At 38.6% G+C, this 16092-nt stretch overlaps 1 protein-coding gene across 6 annotated transcripts in view; it reads right to left on the bottom strand.

The window, feature by feature from the left end:
- Positions 1 to 16092, bottom strand: part of THSD7A (thrombospondin type 1 domain containing 7A) — a 586917-nt gene that overhangs the window by 139140 nt on the left and 431685 nt on the right. For all 6 annotated transcript variants that reach the window (XM_030550674.1, XM_030550676.1, XM_030550675.1 and 3 more), the window contains 2 exons: positions 13413 to 13604; positions 51 to 285 (listed from right to left, as the gene is read on the bottom strand). In XM_030550674.1, coding sequence (XP_030406534.1) covers positions 51 to 285; positions 13413 to 13604 — 427 coding nt within the window. The remainder of the gene's footprint in view (positions 1 to 50; positions 286 to 13412; positions 13605 to 16092) is intronic.

Raw genomic sequence — 16092 nt, forward strand, 5'->3', positions numbered from 1 at the left:
AAAATAATAATAATAATTAACTAAATAAAGAATAGTTCAAAGATCTTTACTTTTTTGGTCCCACTTGTCCCACGTTGACCCTCACACAGATGATTTTTCTTGTTTGCATCCCAACAGCACAGGTGGCCTCCCCATTCCAACTGGTAGATGAGTTGAAAGTGGACACAGAGACATCTTCTATACACTGGCCCCAGGGCCCAGTCTGCCAGTGGTACACAGTGCAAGAGTGTTCATTACAGCTGCGTGCTTCCTGAAGTGCACTACTGTTTGGGCACTGAATGCCTCCTAGAACAACAGAGCAGTGCATATGTTCATACAGTGGAAAAAAATAAATTATAAATATATTTGAGATTCATATTAAATACATATTGGAATATGTGTCCTTCTAAACTCTTCCTTGCCCCTTATTCAAGTTATTAAATAGTAATGAAAAAACATACAGCATAGATCATGAACAGAAAATGAAATATACATGAGGGCAATGTTCAAATGATTAGATTGTACATCATACGGTATCTTAATCTGCTGGGAATAATGAATAACCTGTTTTTAGTTTGAGATTTGCCACCATGGAGACTATGTTAAATAGCATTTTGGTGAGGAGAGGAAGGTTGTAAGTGGAAAACAAGGTTAAATTCACTAGATATACCCCTCTGGAGACCACTGTTTATATCCAGTCCAGGGAACTACTGAAAATGAGTTTGGAGATCTTGTCCTAGATTCCAACTGATATTTTTCCACATCACATAATCACCAAAGAATTCGGTACAGTTGGAGATTTCAGCTCCAGCTTGCAATTGCAGAGATGTTGCAGTTCAAGATTAAAGTGCAGTGATATGCCAGTAATTATGTGGAAAAACTGAGATAATGCTATTATCATTATATTCAGCTCTATTTAGTGCTACCAAACCCACCTAACCTCCTTACCCTAAACAAGTAAAGGAGTGTCCTTTCTCATTAAGATTAGATCACAGCAGAAAAAGCCATGATTTAAGCATACATTTAATCATTCATGGTTTAAGTACAGAATAATGGGCCCTTCTCTGGATCTGCTTTAACTGCACATCTTCACAGGTTGAAAAAAACAACACCCTGCCCTGGTAGGAGACCATCCTGGGTGATGGAAGAAGTGAAGTGGTGCGGTTGCATATTAGTTACACAAGGAACACCTTGCTTTTCCTCTGATATCACTGCAATTATCAGCTTAATAGGATTCAGACTTTACGTGTCTAGGGGAGACGCTGTTCTAAATTTGATTTAGACAAATAGGGAGGAACTGGTTGAGAATTTGAAAGTGGAAGGTAGCTTGGGTAAAAGTGATCTTGAAATGATAGCATTCATAATTCTAAGGAATGCTATGAGAGAAAACAGCAGAATAAAAATAATGGATTACAAGAAGGCAGACTTTAGCAAACTCAGGGATTCGGTAGGTAAGATCCCATGGGAAGCAAGTTTAAGGGAAAAACAATTTGAAAGAGTTGGCAGTTTTTCAGAGACATTATTATGGGAACAAGAGCAAACTATTCCACTGTGTAGGAAAGACAGGAAGTAGGGCAAAAGACCATCCTGGTTCAACCAGAAGAAATCGCTTCAATGATCTGAAACTCAAAACAAAAAATCCCACAAAGAATGAAAACTATGTTAGATTAGGAAGCATTAATATAAAAAATAACACAAACATATAGGGACAAAATTAGAAAGGCCAAGGCACAAAGTGAGATTAAACTAGCTAGAGGGTAACAAGAAAACATTCTACAAATACAGGAGAAGGAAGAGGACGACCAACAACAGAGTAGGCCTATTACTCAATGACGGGAGAAGACAATAACAGAAAATGTGGAAATGGCAAGAGTGCAAAATTATGTTTTTCTTTCAGTTTTCACCAGAAAGGTTAATAGAGATGAGACATCTAACATAGTGAACACAAGTGAAAATGAGGTAGGATCTGAGGCTAAAACAAGGAAAGAATAAATGTCTTTAAGTTGAAAGGCCTGATGAAATACATCCTAAAATACTCAAGGAGCTGACCTAGAAGATATCTGAGACATTAGTGATTATCTTCAAAAACTCATGGAAGACAGGAGAGATTCCAGAAGACTGGAAGAGGGCAAATATAGTGTCAATCTATGAAAAGGGAAATAAGGACAACCTGGGGAATTACAGACCAGCCAGCTGAACTTCTGTACCCGGAAAGATAATGGACAAAATAATCAAGCAATCAATTTGCAAACACCTAGACAATAATAAGGTGATAGGCACCAGTCAACATGGATTAATCAATAACAAATCATGTCATACAAACTGTCATGGTATAATTCCCCACTCTGAACCTTAGCGTCCAAAAGATGGGGTACCAGCATGAATTCCTCTAAGCTCAATCACTAGCTTAGAACCTGTAGCGCTGCGACCAACCAGGAATTCCAGTGCCTGGTACACTCTGGTCCCCCCAAAACCTGGCTCGGGGACCCCCAAGACCCAGACCCTCTGGATCTTAACACAAGGAAAGTAAACCCTTTCCCTCACCGTTGCCTCTCCCAGACTTCCCCTCCCTGGGTTACCCTGGAAGATCACTGTGTGATTCAAACGCCTTGAATCACAAAACAGAGAGGACAATTCACCTTCCTCCCTCCTTCTCTTTTCCCCTCCCAGATTCTCCCTGAGAGAGACAGTAATCCTAACACAGAGAGACTTTAGCCTCTCTCTCCCTCTTCCCTCCTTTCTCCCCACCAATTCCCTGGTGAATCCAGACCCAGTCCCCTGGGGTCTCACCAGAATAAAAAAAAATTAGGTTCTTAAACAAGAAAAGCTTTTAATTAAAGAAAGAAAAAACAGTAAAAATTATCTTTGTAAATTAAAAAAAAAATGGAATAGGTACAGGGTGTTTCAGCTATAGACACTGGGAATACTCTCCCAGCCTAAGTGTACAAGTACAAATTAAAATCTTTTCAGCAAAAATACCAATTTGAACTCCTTTCAGCCAAATACACATTTGAACTTCTTCCAACTAAATACACATTTGCAAATAAAGAAAACAAACATAAGCCTAACTCGCTTTATCTACCTAGTACTTACTATTTTGAATCTATAAGAACCTGTATCAGGGAGATTGGAGAGAAACCTGGTTGCACGTCTGGTCCCTCTGAGTCCCCAGAGTGAACAACAACCAAAACTAACAGCACAGCACAAAAACTTCCCTCCCTCAAGATTTGAAAGTATCCTGTCCTCTGATTGGTCCCCTGGTCAGGTGACAGCCAGGCTTACTGAACTTGTTAACCCTTTACAGTCAAAGAGATATAAAGTACTTCTGTGCTATTAACTTTTTTTATCTGTTTATGACACAAACCTATTAGCTTTCACTCACAGGGTAACAAGCCTTGTGGATAGTGGGGAAGTGGTAGATGCGGTATAGATTGACTTTAGTAAAGCTTTTGATACTGTCTTGTGTGATCTTCTCATAAACAACTGAGGGAAATATTGCCTTGAGGGAGTTACTATAAGATGGGGGCCTAGCTGGTGGGAAAACCATTTCAAGAGACTAGTTATGAGTGATTCAGTCAAGCTGGAAGGGCATATCAGGTGGGGTCCACAGGGATTGGTTCTGTTAAATGTGTTTATAAATGACTTAGATAATGACATAGTGTCAAGGTTCCTTCCCCACTCTGAACTTTAGGGTACAGATTTGGGGACCTACATGGACACTTCTAAGCTTAATTACTAGCTTAGATCTGATATCGCCGCCACCTCCCCCAAGTACCACCTTTTTTCCTGGGTAGTCTTGAGAGACTTCACCAATTTCCTGGTGAACACAGATCCAAACCCCTTCGATCTTAAAACAAGGAGAAATTAACCATCCTCCTCCCTTTCTCCCACCAACTCCTGGTGGATCCAGATCCAACTCCCTTGGATCTAAAAAACAAGGAAAAATCAATCCAGTATTAAGAAAAAGGCTTTTAATTAAAGAAAAGAAAGGTAAAAGAAAACCCTCTGGGAGAGATTAGCAATACCAGCTACTCTCACAGACAACAGATTTAAAACACAGAGGATGTTCCCCTGGGCACAAATTTAGTTATACAAAAAAATACCCAAATACCCAATTTTGATAATTCCCTAATGGTACCAAGACAAGTTACAAAGAAAATAAACATAAACCTATTTATCCGTTTCTAAAACTTACTACTCTGATAAGAGGCTGGTTCCTTGATCTTTTTCACTCCGGCTGAAACTGAAACTTTCAACAAAGGAAAACTTCCCTCCTTCCTTTTGAAATATCTTGTTCCCCCATCGGTTCCTCTGGTCAGGTGTCAGCTAGGCTAGGTGAACTTCTTAACTCTTTACAGGTAAAAGAGGCATTAACCCTTAACTATCTGTTTATGATACACAGAGAGTACACTTATAAAGTTTGTGGATAATATAGAGATGGGAAGGATTGCGAGTGCTTTGGAGGACAGGACTGAAATTCAAAATGATCTGGACAAACCAGAGAAATGGTCTGAAGTAAATAAGATGGAATTCAATAAGAACAAATGCACTTCCACTTAGGAAGGAACAATCAATGCACACATACAAAATGGGAAATTACTGCAAAGGAAGGAAGTACTGTAGAAAGGGATCTGGGGGTTATGATGGATCACAAGCTAAACATGTCAACAGTGTAACACTGTTGCAAAAACACCCAAATATAATTCTGGGATGTATCTGCAGTAGTATTGTAAGCAAGACACGAGAAGAAATTCTCCATTCTACTCCATGCTGATAAAGCCTCAGATGGAATATCATGTCTAGTTCTGGGTGCTGTATTTCAGGAAAGATGTGGACAAATTGAAGAAAGTCCAGAGAAGAGCACCAAAAATGATTAAACGTCTAAAAAACATGGCGAGGAAAGATTGAAAAAATTCAATTTATTTAGTCTGGAGAAGAGAAGATTGAGGTGGGACATAACAGTTTTCAAAGGCATAAAGAGTTGATAGAAGGAAGAGGGTGAAAATTTGTTCTCAACCTCTGAGGACAGGCAGGCAGCAATGGGCTTAAATTGTGGCATGGGAGATTTAGGTTGGACGTCAGGAAAAACTTCCTGTCAGAGTAGTTAAGCACTGGAACAAATTGCCTAGAGAGGTTGTGGAATCTCTGTCATTGGAGGTTTTTAAGAACAGGTTAGACAAACTTCTGTCAGGGATGGTCTAGTTATTATGTAGTCCTGCTTTGAGTGAGGTCCCTCCCAGCCCTGTACTTCTATGATATGCATAAGCAGAAGATTCATATTTACTTTAGAGGAGATAAAAAAATGAAAGATATAAGCCATCCTATGTCATTAAAACAAAATTAAATAATAAAACAGTAACAACAATAGTATTTCAGGGCATAAGCCAATTATCTGTCTGGTGTTGGAAAGAAATGTCTTGTAACTATCTGGTTATTCCATAACTATCCACTAAGGGGATTCTTGCACCTTCCTCTGAAGTATGTAGTATTGGCCACTGTCAGACACAGAATACTGGACCAGTGAGACCTCTGATCTGATCCAACATATGCTTTAGCTAAATACAAACACAAGTTATTGGGCTCAATTCAGGAGTAAATGGCTGAAATTTAATGGTGTGCAATATAAAGAAGTTCTAACTAGATAACCTAATCTTGTCCCTTCTGGCCTTAAATTCTGAATCCCACATTAAAAGCTTGCTTCCCAACGCCATGCTCCGACCACTAGATAAGGGTCTGGCCAATAGTGTGGCATCTTATTCTCCCCTCCCTAGATCATATTTCTTATTTCAGATTTTTCCCCCCATGTTGCCATGTGTTTTTTTTTTCAATCTCTGTATTTTTCCCCAACCCAGCAGTACCATGTTTGTACCACAACAGATATAAAGGAAAACACCTGTAGCATCTGCATTATGCTTCGAAGAACTGCCACAGTAGTTGTGAAGTATTTAGATACATGTTATATTTGTTTCTTCACTCCCATGAGACCATAGCAACAAGGTTTAAGTTTGAGGTTAAGACCTATGCAAAACCAATCCTCAGTGCATGCTTCCTAATTACAGCTAATTTATGGGAAGGATTATGGCAAGGGAAAAAAACCCCAAAACTGCAGCCCTACATGGCACACAAAGAGAGTGTTGTTGTATATATTAAAATTGGGTATGTGTAACAGCTGTGATATGTGTAAGGTCACAGCATCATGTCCTTTACTGTCGTTTTAGATTTTCAGATAATGATTTTCCTGGGTTTCTTGTTGCACAGTGAAGATGAGTTTGGAAACACAACTGAGGTACTGCCAGGCTCACAGAAAGGAAACTTTGTAAATTCCCTTCAAGCCAGATGAGGAAAATGATTCCAGAAAAGATACATACAAATGACTGCGGAACATCTCATACTACACACAAAAATCTGTGTCTCTCTGAGTAGATTTAAACAAATCCAGCCACTACTTCCTTAGCCACTTGGGTCCTCTGGCAGTATAACTGGTGTGGTTCAGCTACTTAAGGTGGATGTAGTCCTAGATAAGGTGGTGCATACAAGAGTATGTGCACCCTGGCCAGATTCTCAGTTCTAGCAGAAGTCTGCTCAGTGCAGGAATGGACATGATGAGAAGGAAGAGTTTTATTCTGTCTCTGTGTTTCCTCATACTCAGCATAGACTTATGGGCTGTTCCTGCAGACAAAAATAAATAAGAATAGCCGGAGAGCAGCAATACACTGGCTAGTCCCCTACCTGAGACACACTCCCTACATCAGGAGCTATGAAAGGGGCCAGGAAAAAAAAAGGCTGTTACATGCATATTTTAAGCCAATTCAGTGACCCCTACTACACCAGGGGTACTTCCTGGAGGCTAATTCCACTGGTTTTATGACCTTTTTATACAGAGGCGTAGCGAGCGCCCTCCGTACCCTCCGATCGGAGGGGGCCCCACAAGGAAGGGGGCCCCTAAAAGTGGCAAAAAAATGTAAGGTATAACTAGGTAAGTGACATTTATTGACGCTATTGCACAATCCATGTCGGTTTTACTGACAAAACCATGAAGTCATTATGATACATCATAATGCTACTGGCTACATCAGTTGTCTGTTGGTCAGTTTCGAATTTTAGTGTCACCCATTCAAACAATGTGTATTTGCGTTCATAATGGCGGTCGGCGGATAAATGTTATTAATTTAGTTGTTTAGTTTTTTATCGTTTCCAACGCAGAAGTCTAAGAGAATGTATAAGAGTGGAGCTAGTAAACGAAAGGCAGAAAAAGAGTAGGAACTTGAGAAAATTCCAAAGTTGTCAATGTATTTTGCCCTGCAATCCAATGTACAGGTACAGGCACATGAAACGGACAGCGCTAGCAGCGACGAATCATATCCAGAAGTATCCAGAAGTGCTTCAAGTGAGGTCGAAGGTGAAGCCAGTTGTTCTACCAACAAACTGTGACAGATATTCCAGCTGCTGCCAGGAAAGAAGTATCTGAATCAGAACCACTGACTGATGATCCAGGAGATTGGCCGTCTATAATAGCGGACAGGCAAGTGTGTGACATTGTTGCACGTGGCCCACCGCAGCAGAATGAAAGTTACGAATTTCTATTTAACGAGGAAAGACGGAGGTTCACAAGTACTCATTTCTATCGAACCATGGCAAATGGCAAGAAAATAAGATGTTCATGGTTAATGTACTCAGTTCAGAAAGATGCCATTTTTTGTTTTTCTTGTAAATTATATGGCACTGGCGACATACCGCTACGTCGTGGAACATCTGCTTGGAAAGCACTGTCAAAAAGACTTCAGCAGCATGAAACAGGCAAAGGTCATCAAGACTGTATGGTGAAATGGTTTGACCTTCGGTCAGGCATAGTAAACCATACATCTATTGACCAACTCGAATTGCAGGCTTTTCTGAAAGAAAGAGATTTCTGGAGAAATGTTGTCAAACGCATGGTTGATGTCGTTATTTTCTTGTCCAAAAGAAACTTGGCATTTCGAGGAAGTAATGAAAAGCGCGCCGATCCTTCGAATGGCAACTTTTTGGGACTGTTTGAATTGCTTGCAAAGTATGATAATGTCCTCAGCAAACTTTTACAAAGGATTAAAAGGCAGAGACACCTGTTCAGTACCTCAGTCCACAGATCCAAAACGAGCTGATTCAACTTGTTGCCAGTAACATTCAAGAGGCCAACATAGCGCAGCTTAAAAAAGCAAAATATTATTCAGTTAATTTGGACTGTACACCTGACGTGTCACATGAAGAACACATGTCTGTGGTGTTATGCTTTGTTGAATGCAACGGTGAAGATGGTGTCAATATTTGTGAAGTGTTTGTTGATTTTCTTAATGTTCATGATACAACTGGTGAGGGCTTATTGGAAGCATTTCTTGAAAAGGCAAACAACTTAGGAATAGACATTGCTGACATGAGAGGTCAAGCTTATGATAACGGCGCAAATATGAGAGGAAAGAATAAAGGAGTTCAAGCCCGCATGCTAGAAATAAATGACCGTGCCTTGTATGTACCATGTGGAGCTCACACTTGGAATCTTGTGATCTCAGATGCGGCAAAGTCATCGAAATATGCCGTTGACTTTTTCGGTCTGATTAACAGAATATATGTTATCTTTTCTTCTTCACCTTCACTTTGGGATATACTTCAAGAACATATGCCAATATCTGTTAAAGGGTTATCGGACACTCGTTGGGAGTCGAGAATTGATGCTGTGAAGCCATTGCTTTATCACCTTGAAGAATTGTGCAATGCTTTGTCATCTTTGCGCGAATATGCGCTCGAAAAGAAAGATGGCAATACAGCAACAGAAGCCGGTGCACTTTTAGACCATGTTACTGCATGGCCTTTTGTTCTGACTGTGTACACGTGGTACGATATACTATTTCATGTCAATAAAACCTGCAAATTAATTCAGTCACCAGATGTGTCAATTGATGTACTGCAGGCAGAAGCTGGTGCTACAATGAAGTTTTTGGAAGACTATCGAAATATAGGCTATAACTCTGTGGTCACAAATGCATGTGAAATAGCAGAGCATATGGGTATTGAGCAGGTGTTTCCAGAAACCAGGGTGCGAATAAGAAGAGAATGTTTGATTACGAATGTGCTGATGATTCGAGTCATCTTTCTGCTAAAGAAAAATTCAAATCGCAGTTCTTTCTTGTTCTCACTGATCAGGCCATATCTTCTGTTTCGTTGTGATTTGACCAACTCGTGGAGTGGTATAAGTTGTTTGGATTTCTGTACAACGCTAACAGCCTGAAGCAGTGTCACAGAGAAAATGAACTGGAGAATCACAGCAAAAATTTTGAAAGAAAAATGGGAGACATTGATGCCAACGAACTCATAATGGAATTGAATCGTTTTATTTATGTCATCGAGAAAGAGAGAGGACTTGTCACTGCAAACAATTTTTTAATGTACATATACAAGAACAGCCTTCAGGAGATATATCGACTCTTTGCATTTGCATCAGAATTCTTCTGACCACACCAGTTACTGTCACTGGTGCTGAACAGAGCTTCAGTAGAATGAAACTGATCAAGAATATCATGCGCTCAACCACGACAGATGACAGGCTTTCTGCGCTTGCAGTTATCTCAATCGAAAACAAGATTGCCAGATCTCTGGACTATGATGCATTGATTAACCAATTTGCGGAGAACAAGGCTCAAAAGAAGCGCTTTGCGTAAATACGGAATATATGTACACTGTAGGCCTATGTATACATAATATGAACCCTGTATATTGTATAAAATAAATACTGCATTCCAGTTTCTGCATTGTAAGGGGCCCCGGACATATGTTCGGAAGGAGCCACGTTCTTTGTTGCTACAGCCCTGTTTTTATACAACATGAGCAGCATACGAAGAGGATGCAATACAATGAAGAACTGAAACCCATAAATAGAAGAGTCTAGTTCCATGAGAGTTGCATGTACAGCAGAGCACAGGCCAATGTTACAAATCCAGTTAAATTCAGGTTTCCTGGATGTCAAAATAATATACCACTATTCATAATCAGAGTGACAGGATATGATTTTCACTTTCTTTCAAAAAGAGAGAGTGAATGAGAGAGAGATCACAGATGATGAAGTAATAAGAAGCAAATTCAGGCCTGTATCCAAAAAGGTAGTTGCACAGGCTTAAGTACCTTCCATCAATTTCAACAGGATTACTTGCATGCTTGAACTTCAACTATGCATAAGTACCTTGCTGAATCAGAGTAAAGCACTGATGCTACTTTGAAGGACTGCAATATTATCTGAATTTATAATAATTGGATTGCATGGTTATTGTCAGAATCTCAGGATCCTAGAATTGAACTATCCAGGACCAGCTGCAACGTGCTTTTAGTCAGAGGCCCACATATATAAATCATAAATTTGTGTCTCTAAATCATCTGATGCTTTTCCAGTGTGAAGAGCATTGTCTACAGAAATAATGATGCAATCAATTCTGGAAGCATAGCTAAACCTTTGTTGTGTATTTCTTAAGGTGAAAAGTCACTAATTATTTGTCAAACAAGAAGTGACTAAGGGGTATAGTGGATTTACTGTCAGGAAAATAACAACCAATCTAATTTTAGTGAAGCCTAAAAGTTATAATCTGAAATGATATAGTTTAATCCAAGAAAAGGTGAAAACTATACTTTAGCTACCGTGGAATGGTATTTCAGTTCTGCAAGGTTATATTTTATTCATAAATCATATTTACTCTCTGTGGCCTTCATTCCACAACCACATAGTTAACTTTAAGTATGAATAATCCCACCCCTATTCAGCAAAGCATATGTTTAGGTGCTTTGGGACCTGATCCAGACCCCGTTGTCTCCAATCAGTGCCGAATCAGGATAGATTTACTTCCATGCTTACTGTTTGACTGAATCAGGGCCTCAAGTATGATCCTTGGAGGGGCTGAGCAGCAGCAACTCCCACTGGGATCGGATATCCGCTTTTTAGAAGGAAATTTAAAATTGTGGTGGAATTTTGGTAGATATTTGCTTACTGTTTTTTGTTTTACTGTTGCACACCCTGACTCCCAATGGTAGTCAGTGTCTCCTAAAATCAGGTTTATATTCTGTGGCATACATTCAAGATTTGCAGCAGTAAAGGGTGGTAATATCTGTTTCCTGTAATGCTGAATAAGCAATTAAAAGCAATTAAAAGCAAATGTCTTGAGTTACACATGAAAGCCAACAGCCCATGAAAATTTCATTTTTTGGGGGGAGATTATTAGATAATTGTCTTTTCAAAATCTAGCTGTTGTGATTTTTGAGATGTTGGAATAGGGCAAGAGAAAGGGATAACTCATTTTTAAACAGCATTTCTCTTTTCTCATGTAGATCTATCTATGTATGGCAACTACTTATTATATGAGTATTAAAAATCATCCTTTGTACTTCCAATAGAGCTGTTCAGAAGGGTAAATGTCAAAAGTGTCAGCTCTGCTAAATCTTCCCCATTTTTCTTGAATCTCCTGGAGGTTACCCTGCCAGAACTCTGCAGGACTTTTGTGGGGGAGTCAAGGGTGCAACACTGCTTGTCCCTCTTCCTTCAGATGAATCCTCCTTCAAGTGAAGATGGCCAGGATGCTTCAGTGCAGTAATGTGTAAGGTTCTTGGGACAGTTTTTTAAAGGTATCTAAGCACCCGAAGATGCAGATAAAATCCCATTAGGTACCCATCTAACATGTTTAGATGTCTGAATACTTTAAAAATCTGTCCCTCTGATGTTGTATTGATTGGATAAAAATAGCAGACTGTCTTTGATTTTGTATTCTTTAATATTCAAAAGTGGATAACAAATGAATGGTGGCAGTGATAATTACTCAAATTCTCTGTATAGACAATGCCTCTATTGATTTGATTGATGAAGCGCTTGTTTTTCTGTAAAATATAGATATTTGGCAGTGCCTATTTTCCGACAGTAAAATATTAACAAATACTGTAGGATTGCCACTTTTGTTAACACGTAATACCTACATGTTTTCGCTTTTTGAATGTGGTGTAATGTGACACGACTTGAGTTGCAATAGTACAATTCCTGATTGCTCTGGTGTTTTTTTTTTTTAAATGAGAAAATTGAACATGACATTACTTCATAGAACAATATCATTTGGAGCACAGGGTTTGGCGATACTATTGCTTAATCAAAAGCTCAAGTATGCTGCTCAATACAGCTTGCACAACTCCTATAAAATGCTGTATGTTCATGAAGCGGAGTTCTGGTGATTTTGCTGATACTATGAACTAATACATCTAAAAGGAGTAGGATATTAGATATAATTATTTTCCAGAGTCACTTTTTTTAGGCATGCTTGTGTATGTATGGTGTATTGGGAATTCAGTCTCAGACATTGTACGTTTGGGGGTTCACTGAATAAAGTTCTTTCTGGATACTGTTTGATCAGTAAATATGTCCACAACCCAGAAAATGCTGCTGCCTGACCAGTTGAGATTAGCTATTTCCTTTGCACAGTCATTTCACACAGGCTTAATCATAGCTCTAGAGATACCCATGATGGTTGGAAGGAAATCTAATGTGTCCTTAAAATTAAGTTTAATCTAATTTGGGACCACAAACACTATTGTACATAAAACATAGTTGTATGGTTATTGTACAGCATCACTCCTAGTTGGAGTTAAGGTATTTTAACTGAATATTTAACTGAATATTTCCAAATCTGTGCATGTTTGGTTGGATTTCTCTTAAGTTTAACCTTAACTCAAAATTTCTTGGATATGTAATGCTTAGTTTTGACATAATTACAACAACCTCATAATACTTTTACCCCAAGACACTGAGATGGAGTCTCAAACTTAGCTCCACTTTAATTTAGATTTTATCTGAGATATACAATAAAGGTTTGTGCCAGCATTGTTGGCCCAAATTTCCCCTGACCATCCAACTTTGTGTAGCATGTGGTTTGCCACTTAGATGCCTTGACTGTGGATATGGAAAAGCAATTTATCTGTTGTACCCACTAAAACTGTGATCCACGTACTCTCATGCTTAAGTATTTGCAGGATAGGGGTTTAAGTCAGGAGTAATGCAGGACTACAAAAGACCTGTACATCTCTTCCATTGGAGTCTGTTTATGGTAAATAATTTCCCTGGTTTAATGCAGAATAGCAAAAAAGCGCATTTAAAATAAGAAAAGAAAGAAACACTTTTACAAAATCAAAAAGACTAACTAATATTACTTAAAGAAAAGAAAAACACCAAATAACCATTTCATTAAAATAGTAGAAAGAAAAAATACCTGTACTAAAAATTAACATTATAGACTTTTCTAATTAAATAATAATGGATTTTATTTTAAAAGAAAGGATGCACTGTACTAATCTGTTCTCTGATCATGGAATTATTTCAGCATTGTTAAGTTAATTAACAATTCAGAACCAAATACAAAGACTGCTGAAGTATGCAACCTTACCTTCACCCGCATATGCCAGAATAGAGCGGGCTCGCATCTGTTTTCCTTCTGTGGTTTTGCCTGAGCAGGTGTGAGAGCAGGAGGACCATCCAGACCACATGCTGAGTACACAATCCTTTGGGCATGGAACTTCACAGACAATGGGAATTGGATAGATAGCATCTCTACACAGCTGTCTGTCAACCTCTTCTCCTGGGAAAGAAAAGGCCAGTAGCAGTCTATCATTGTTAAATTAACTTAAAATGAGCAATCTAGCCCAGATGGGGGCACAAATAAATTAGATTCTGTTGTGTAAAAACAAAGTAAATAGATTACTCATCAGAATGACTGTCTTCTATGGCCTGTTGTTAAAAGAACATGCCACAATTCTCAAATGTACTTATGTAGCAGAATTTGAACTCTGCTGAAATGGATATGGGTGTGGGTGGCTATTGTTATGTTTTCACTTGTCATAGCTACTGCAAACAAATAATGAATATGAGATACACATGAACAAAATATATAATATACCCAAACAATGTAAGTATATTAGAGCCAGGCAAGTGAGCAGAGGTTTCGGGGAAAAAAAAATCTTAATTTTCAGTTCATGTAATTTTCTCAACCCCTGAATTTTAATATCCACAACTCAGTCAAAAAACAAAAACAAAAACAAAACAAAAACCTTTGCATTTCAGTTGGGTGTCAGAATGTGTAAAGGGTTAAGCAGGATGGGAACAAAGCTTCTCATTTGGTTCTAAAAGTTCTTTGTTAATAAGCAGGGCCAACATCTGTCTCTGGCTAGGCCACAGATGTTTTGGGGTTCTCTTGGGTCAAGTGGAGATGCACGTCTAATTATATACAAAGAGCCTCATTAATGGATTTTTTTTTTCAAGGAAGTAGGGACTGGAGGGCCAATACCAGGATTACATTTAATGTCAGCTGCAGTTACAACTAGGAATCTAAAACTACACAATGGACAAAACACTAGTTAATTTACAATGTGGAACACTGCAACAAATAATTGGGTCGAAGATCTATCTAGAATGATCTTATTCTAGATCTAGATTCTCTATCATTACTTCCATGTAAGATTTGTAAACAAATCCTTCATTGGAGGTCTTTCAGTGAACTTGAAAGGAAGGGGCTTCCCTGCATAGCCCTGTACGCTGAACCAGGTATTGAGAAGAAGTCCAACTTTACCACTGAAGAAAACACAGAAGCTATTTGGGCAAAGGACAGTACAGAGAGGTGTTAATGGATGGAGGCTCCTGATTCTGCAATGTTGTGGAGGGTGAAGTCCAGGGAAAAGGTACATGAATACTGCCAAATGAGTAAACGGGCACCAAAAGATTTCACTAACAGTGACAGAAGCACATTTCTCCTGAGGGTAGATCCTGTATAGCAGAGGAAAACCAGGAATTAAGCAGTTTGGAGCCAAAATGAGTCTTCTAGAGAGATGATCTTGTCACCATAATGTGCATGCATCAAAGAATGAGAACCTAGTTATAGAAATCACTTTCAATAATTCTGGGGACTACACAGGACAGATTTCTGAGGTTCCATTTACCATTTATAACACTTAAAAATCATAGCCTGTCAATGCCACTTTAACGTACTACAGTTTGCTTCTTTCATTTCTTTTGTTTTTACTGTGCTCAACATTTTAAAATAGCTGTCTCAGAATCCCTGTAATATCAAATATCAGCATAGAAAAAACTCTACTGCATTATGATTCATCCATTGAGATCTCACTGAAATATGTACACTCTCAATGGAACTCCATGAGAGTCCATTACAGTCCATTGCATCAAACGTTTAATAGCTAATGTCAATGAAATAATTTCCCATCAAGATTTCCTATTAATTTAGTCCTTGATACAGCAAAATATTTGGTAAAAAATAGTTACTGTGCTCTTTATGTCTCAGCAGTGAAGACTCCAGTTAATATTAATAACAGATGACCTTATTGTCAAAGGTTAAGTCAGTAGGAGCTGTGGGTACTGATAATCACAAGTCTACAAAAAATTGCTTTCTCCCAAGCACAAAGTTAGCCTTTTATTACTAAAATAGAATAAAAATAATCTGAACCATTAAGAATCCATCTAAATAGAGACAACATGAATTCTGTGCAAATCGTACAGAATCTTAAAGCCTCTCTGTCACAGGCCAGGAACGTACACATCAAGTTCCAAACTTTACAAAAAAAAATTTGTGAGAAAAAATAAATTCCTGAAAATCAATTTTTACAATGGTACTGACATGTTGTTACTCTCAGCATTGTTAATGTAATGCTACAATATGACATAGAGTTAAAAATAGATTCCTGCTAAAATGGGGCAGTGAAGGGGGCTTGTTTTGATTTGAGTGCACTATTGTTTCCGAACTTCATCCCTGTCAAATCTTTTATTCACACTTGTTCTTGAGTCACAACAGGCAAAACCTCAAAACTCTCCTTGACTGAGTTAGTGATGTGCAAAGTTCTAACGCTCATTTTGTATAACTATCCTAAAGGTTGGGTGCTTATCTAAATTATCTGAACCTTAGAAATCAACCCATCAGACCTCACACAATGCTCTCTTACCCCACAACCTCCCTCAGTGAGCTCTGGCTCCTCCCCTCTACAGCTCCTTTTAAATTATGAAGGGCTAACATGGATGGTCACTGCTGTAATAGCATTGGAAATCTGGATTCCTGTTTGCCT

The sequence above is a fragment of the Gopherus evgoodei genome, chromosome 2, assembly GCF_007399415.2.
Source record: "Gopherus evgoodei ecotype Sinaloan lineage chromosome 2, rGopEvg1_v1.p, whole genome shotgun sequence".
NCBI classification, from domain to species: Eukaryota; Metazoa; Chordata; order Testudines; family Testudinidae; genus Gopherus; species Gopherus evgoodei.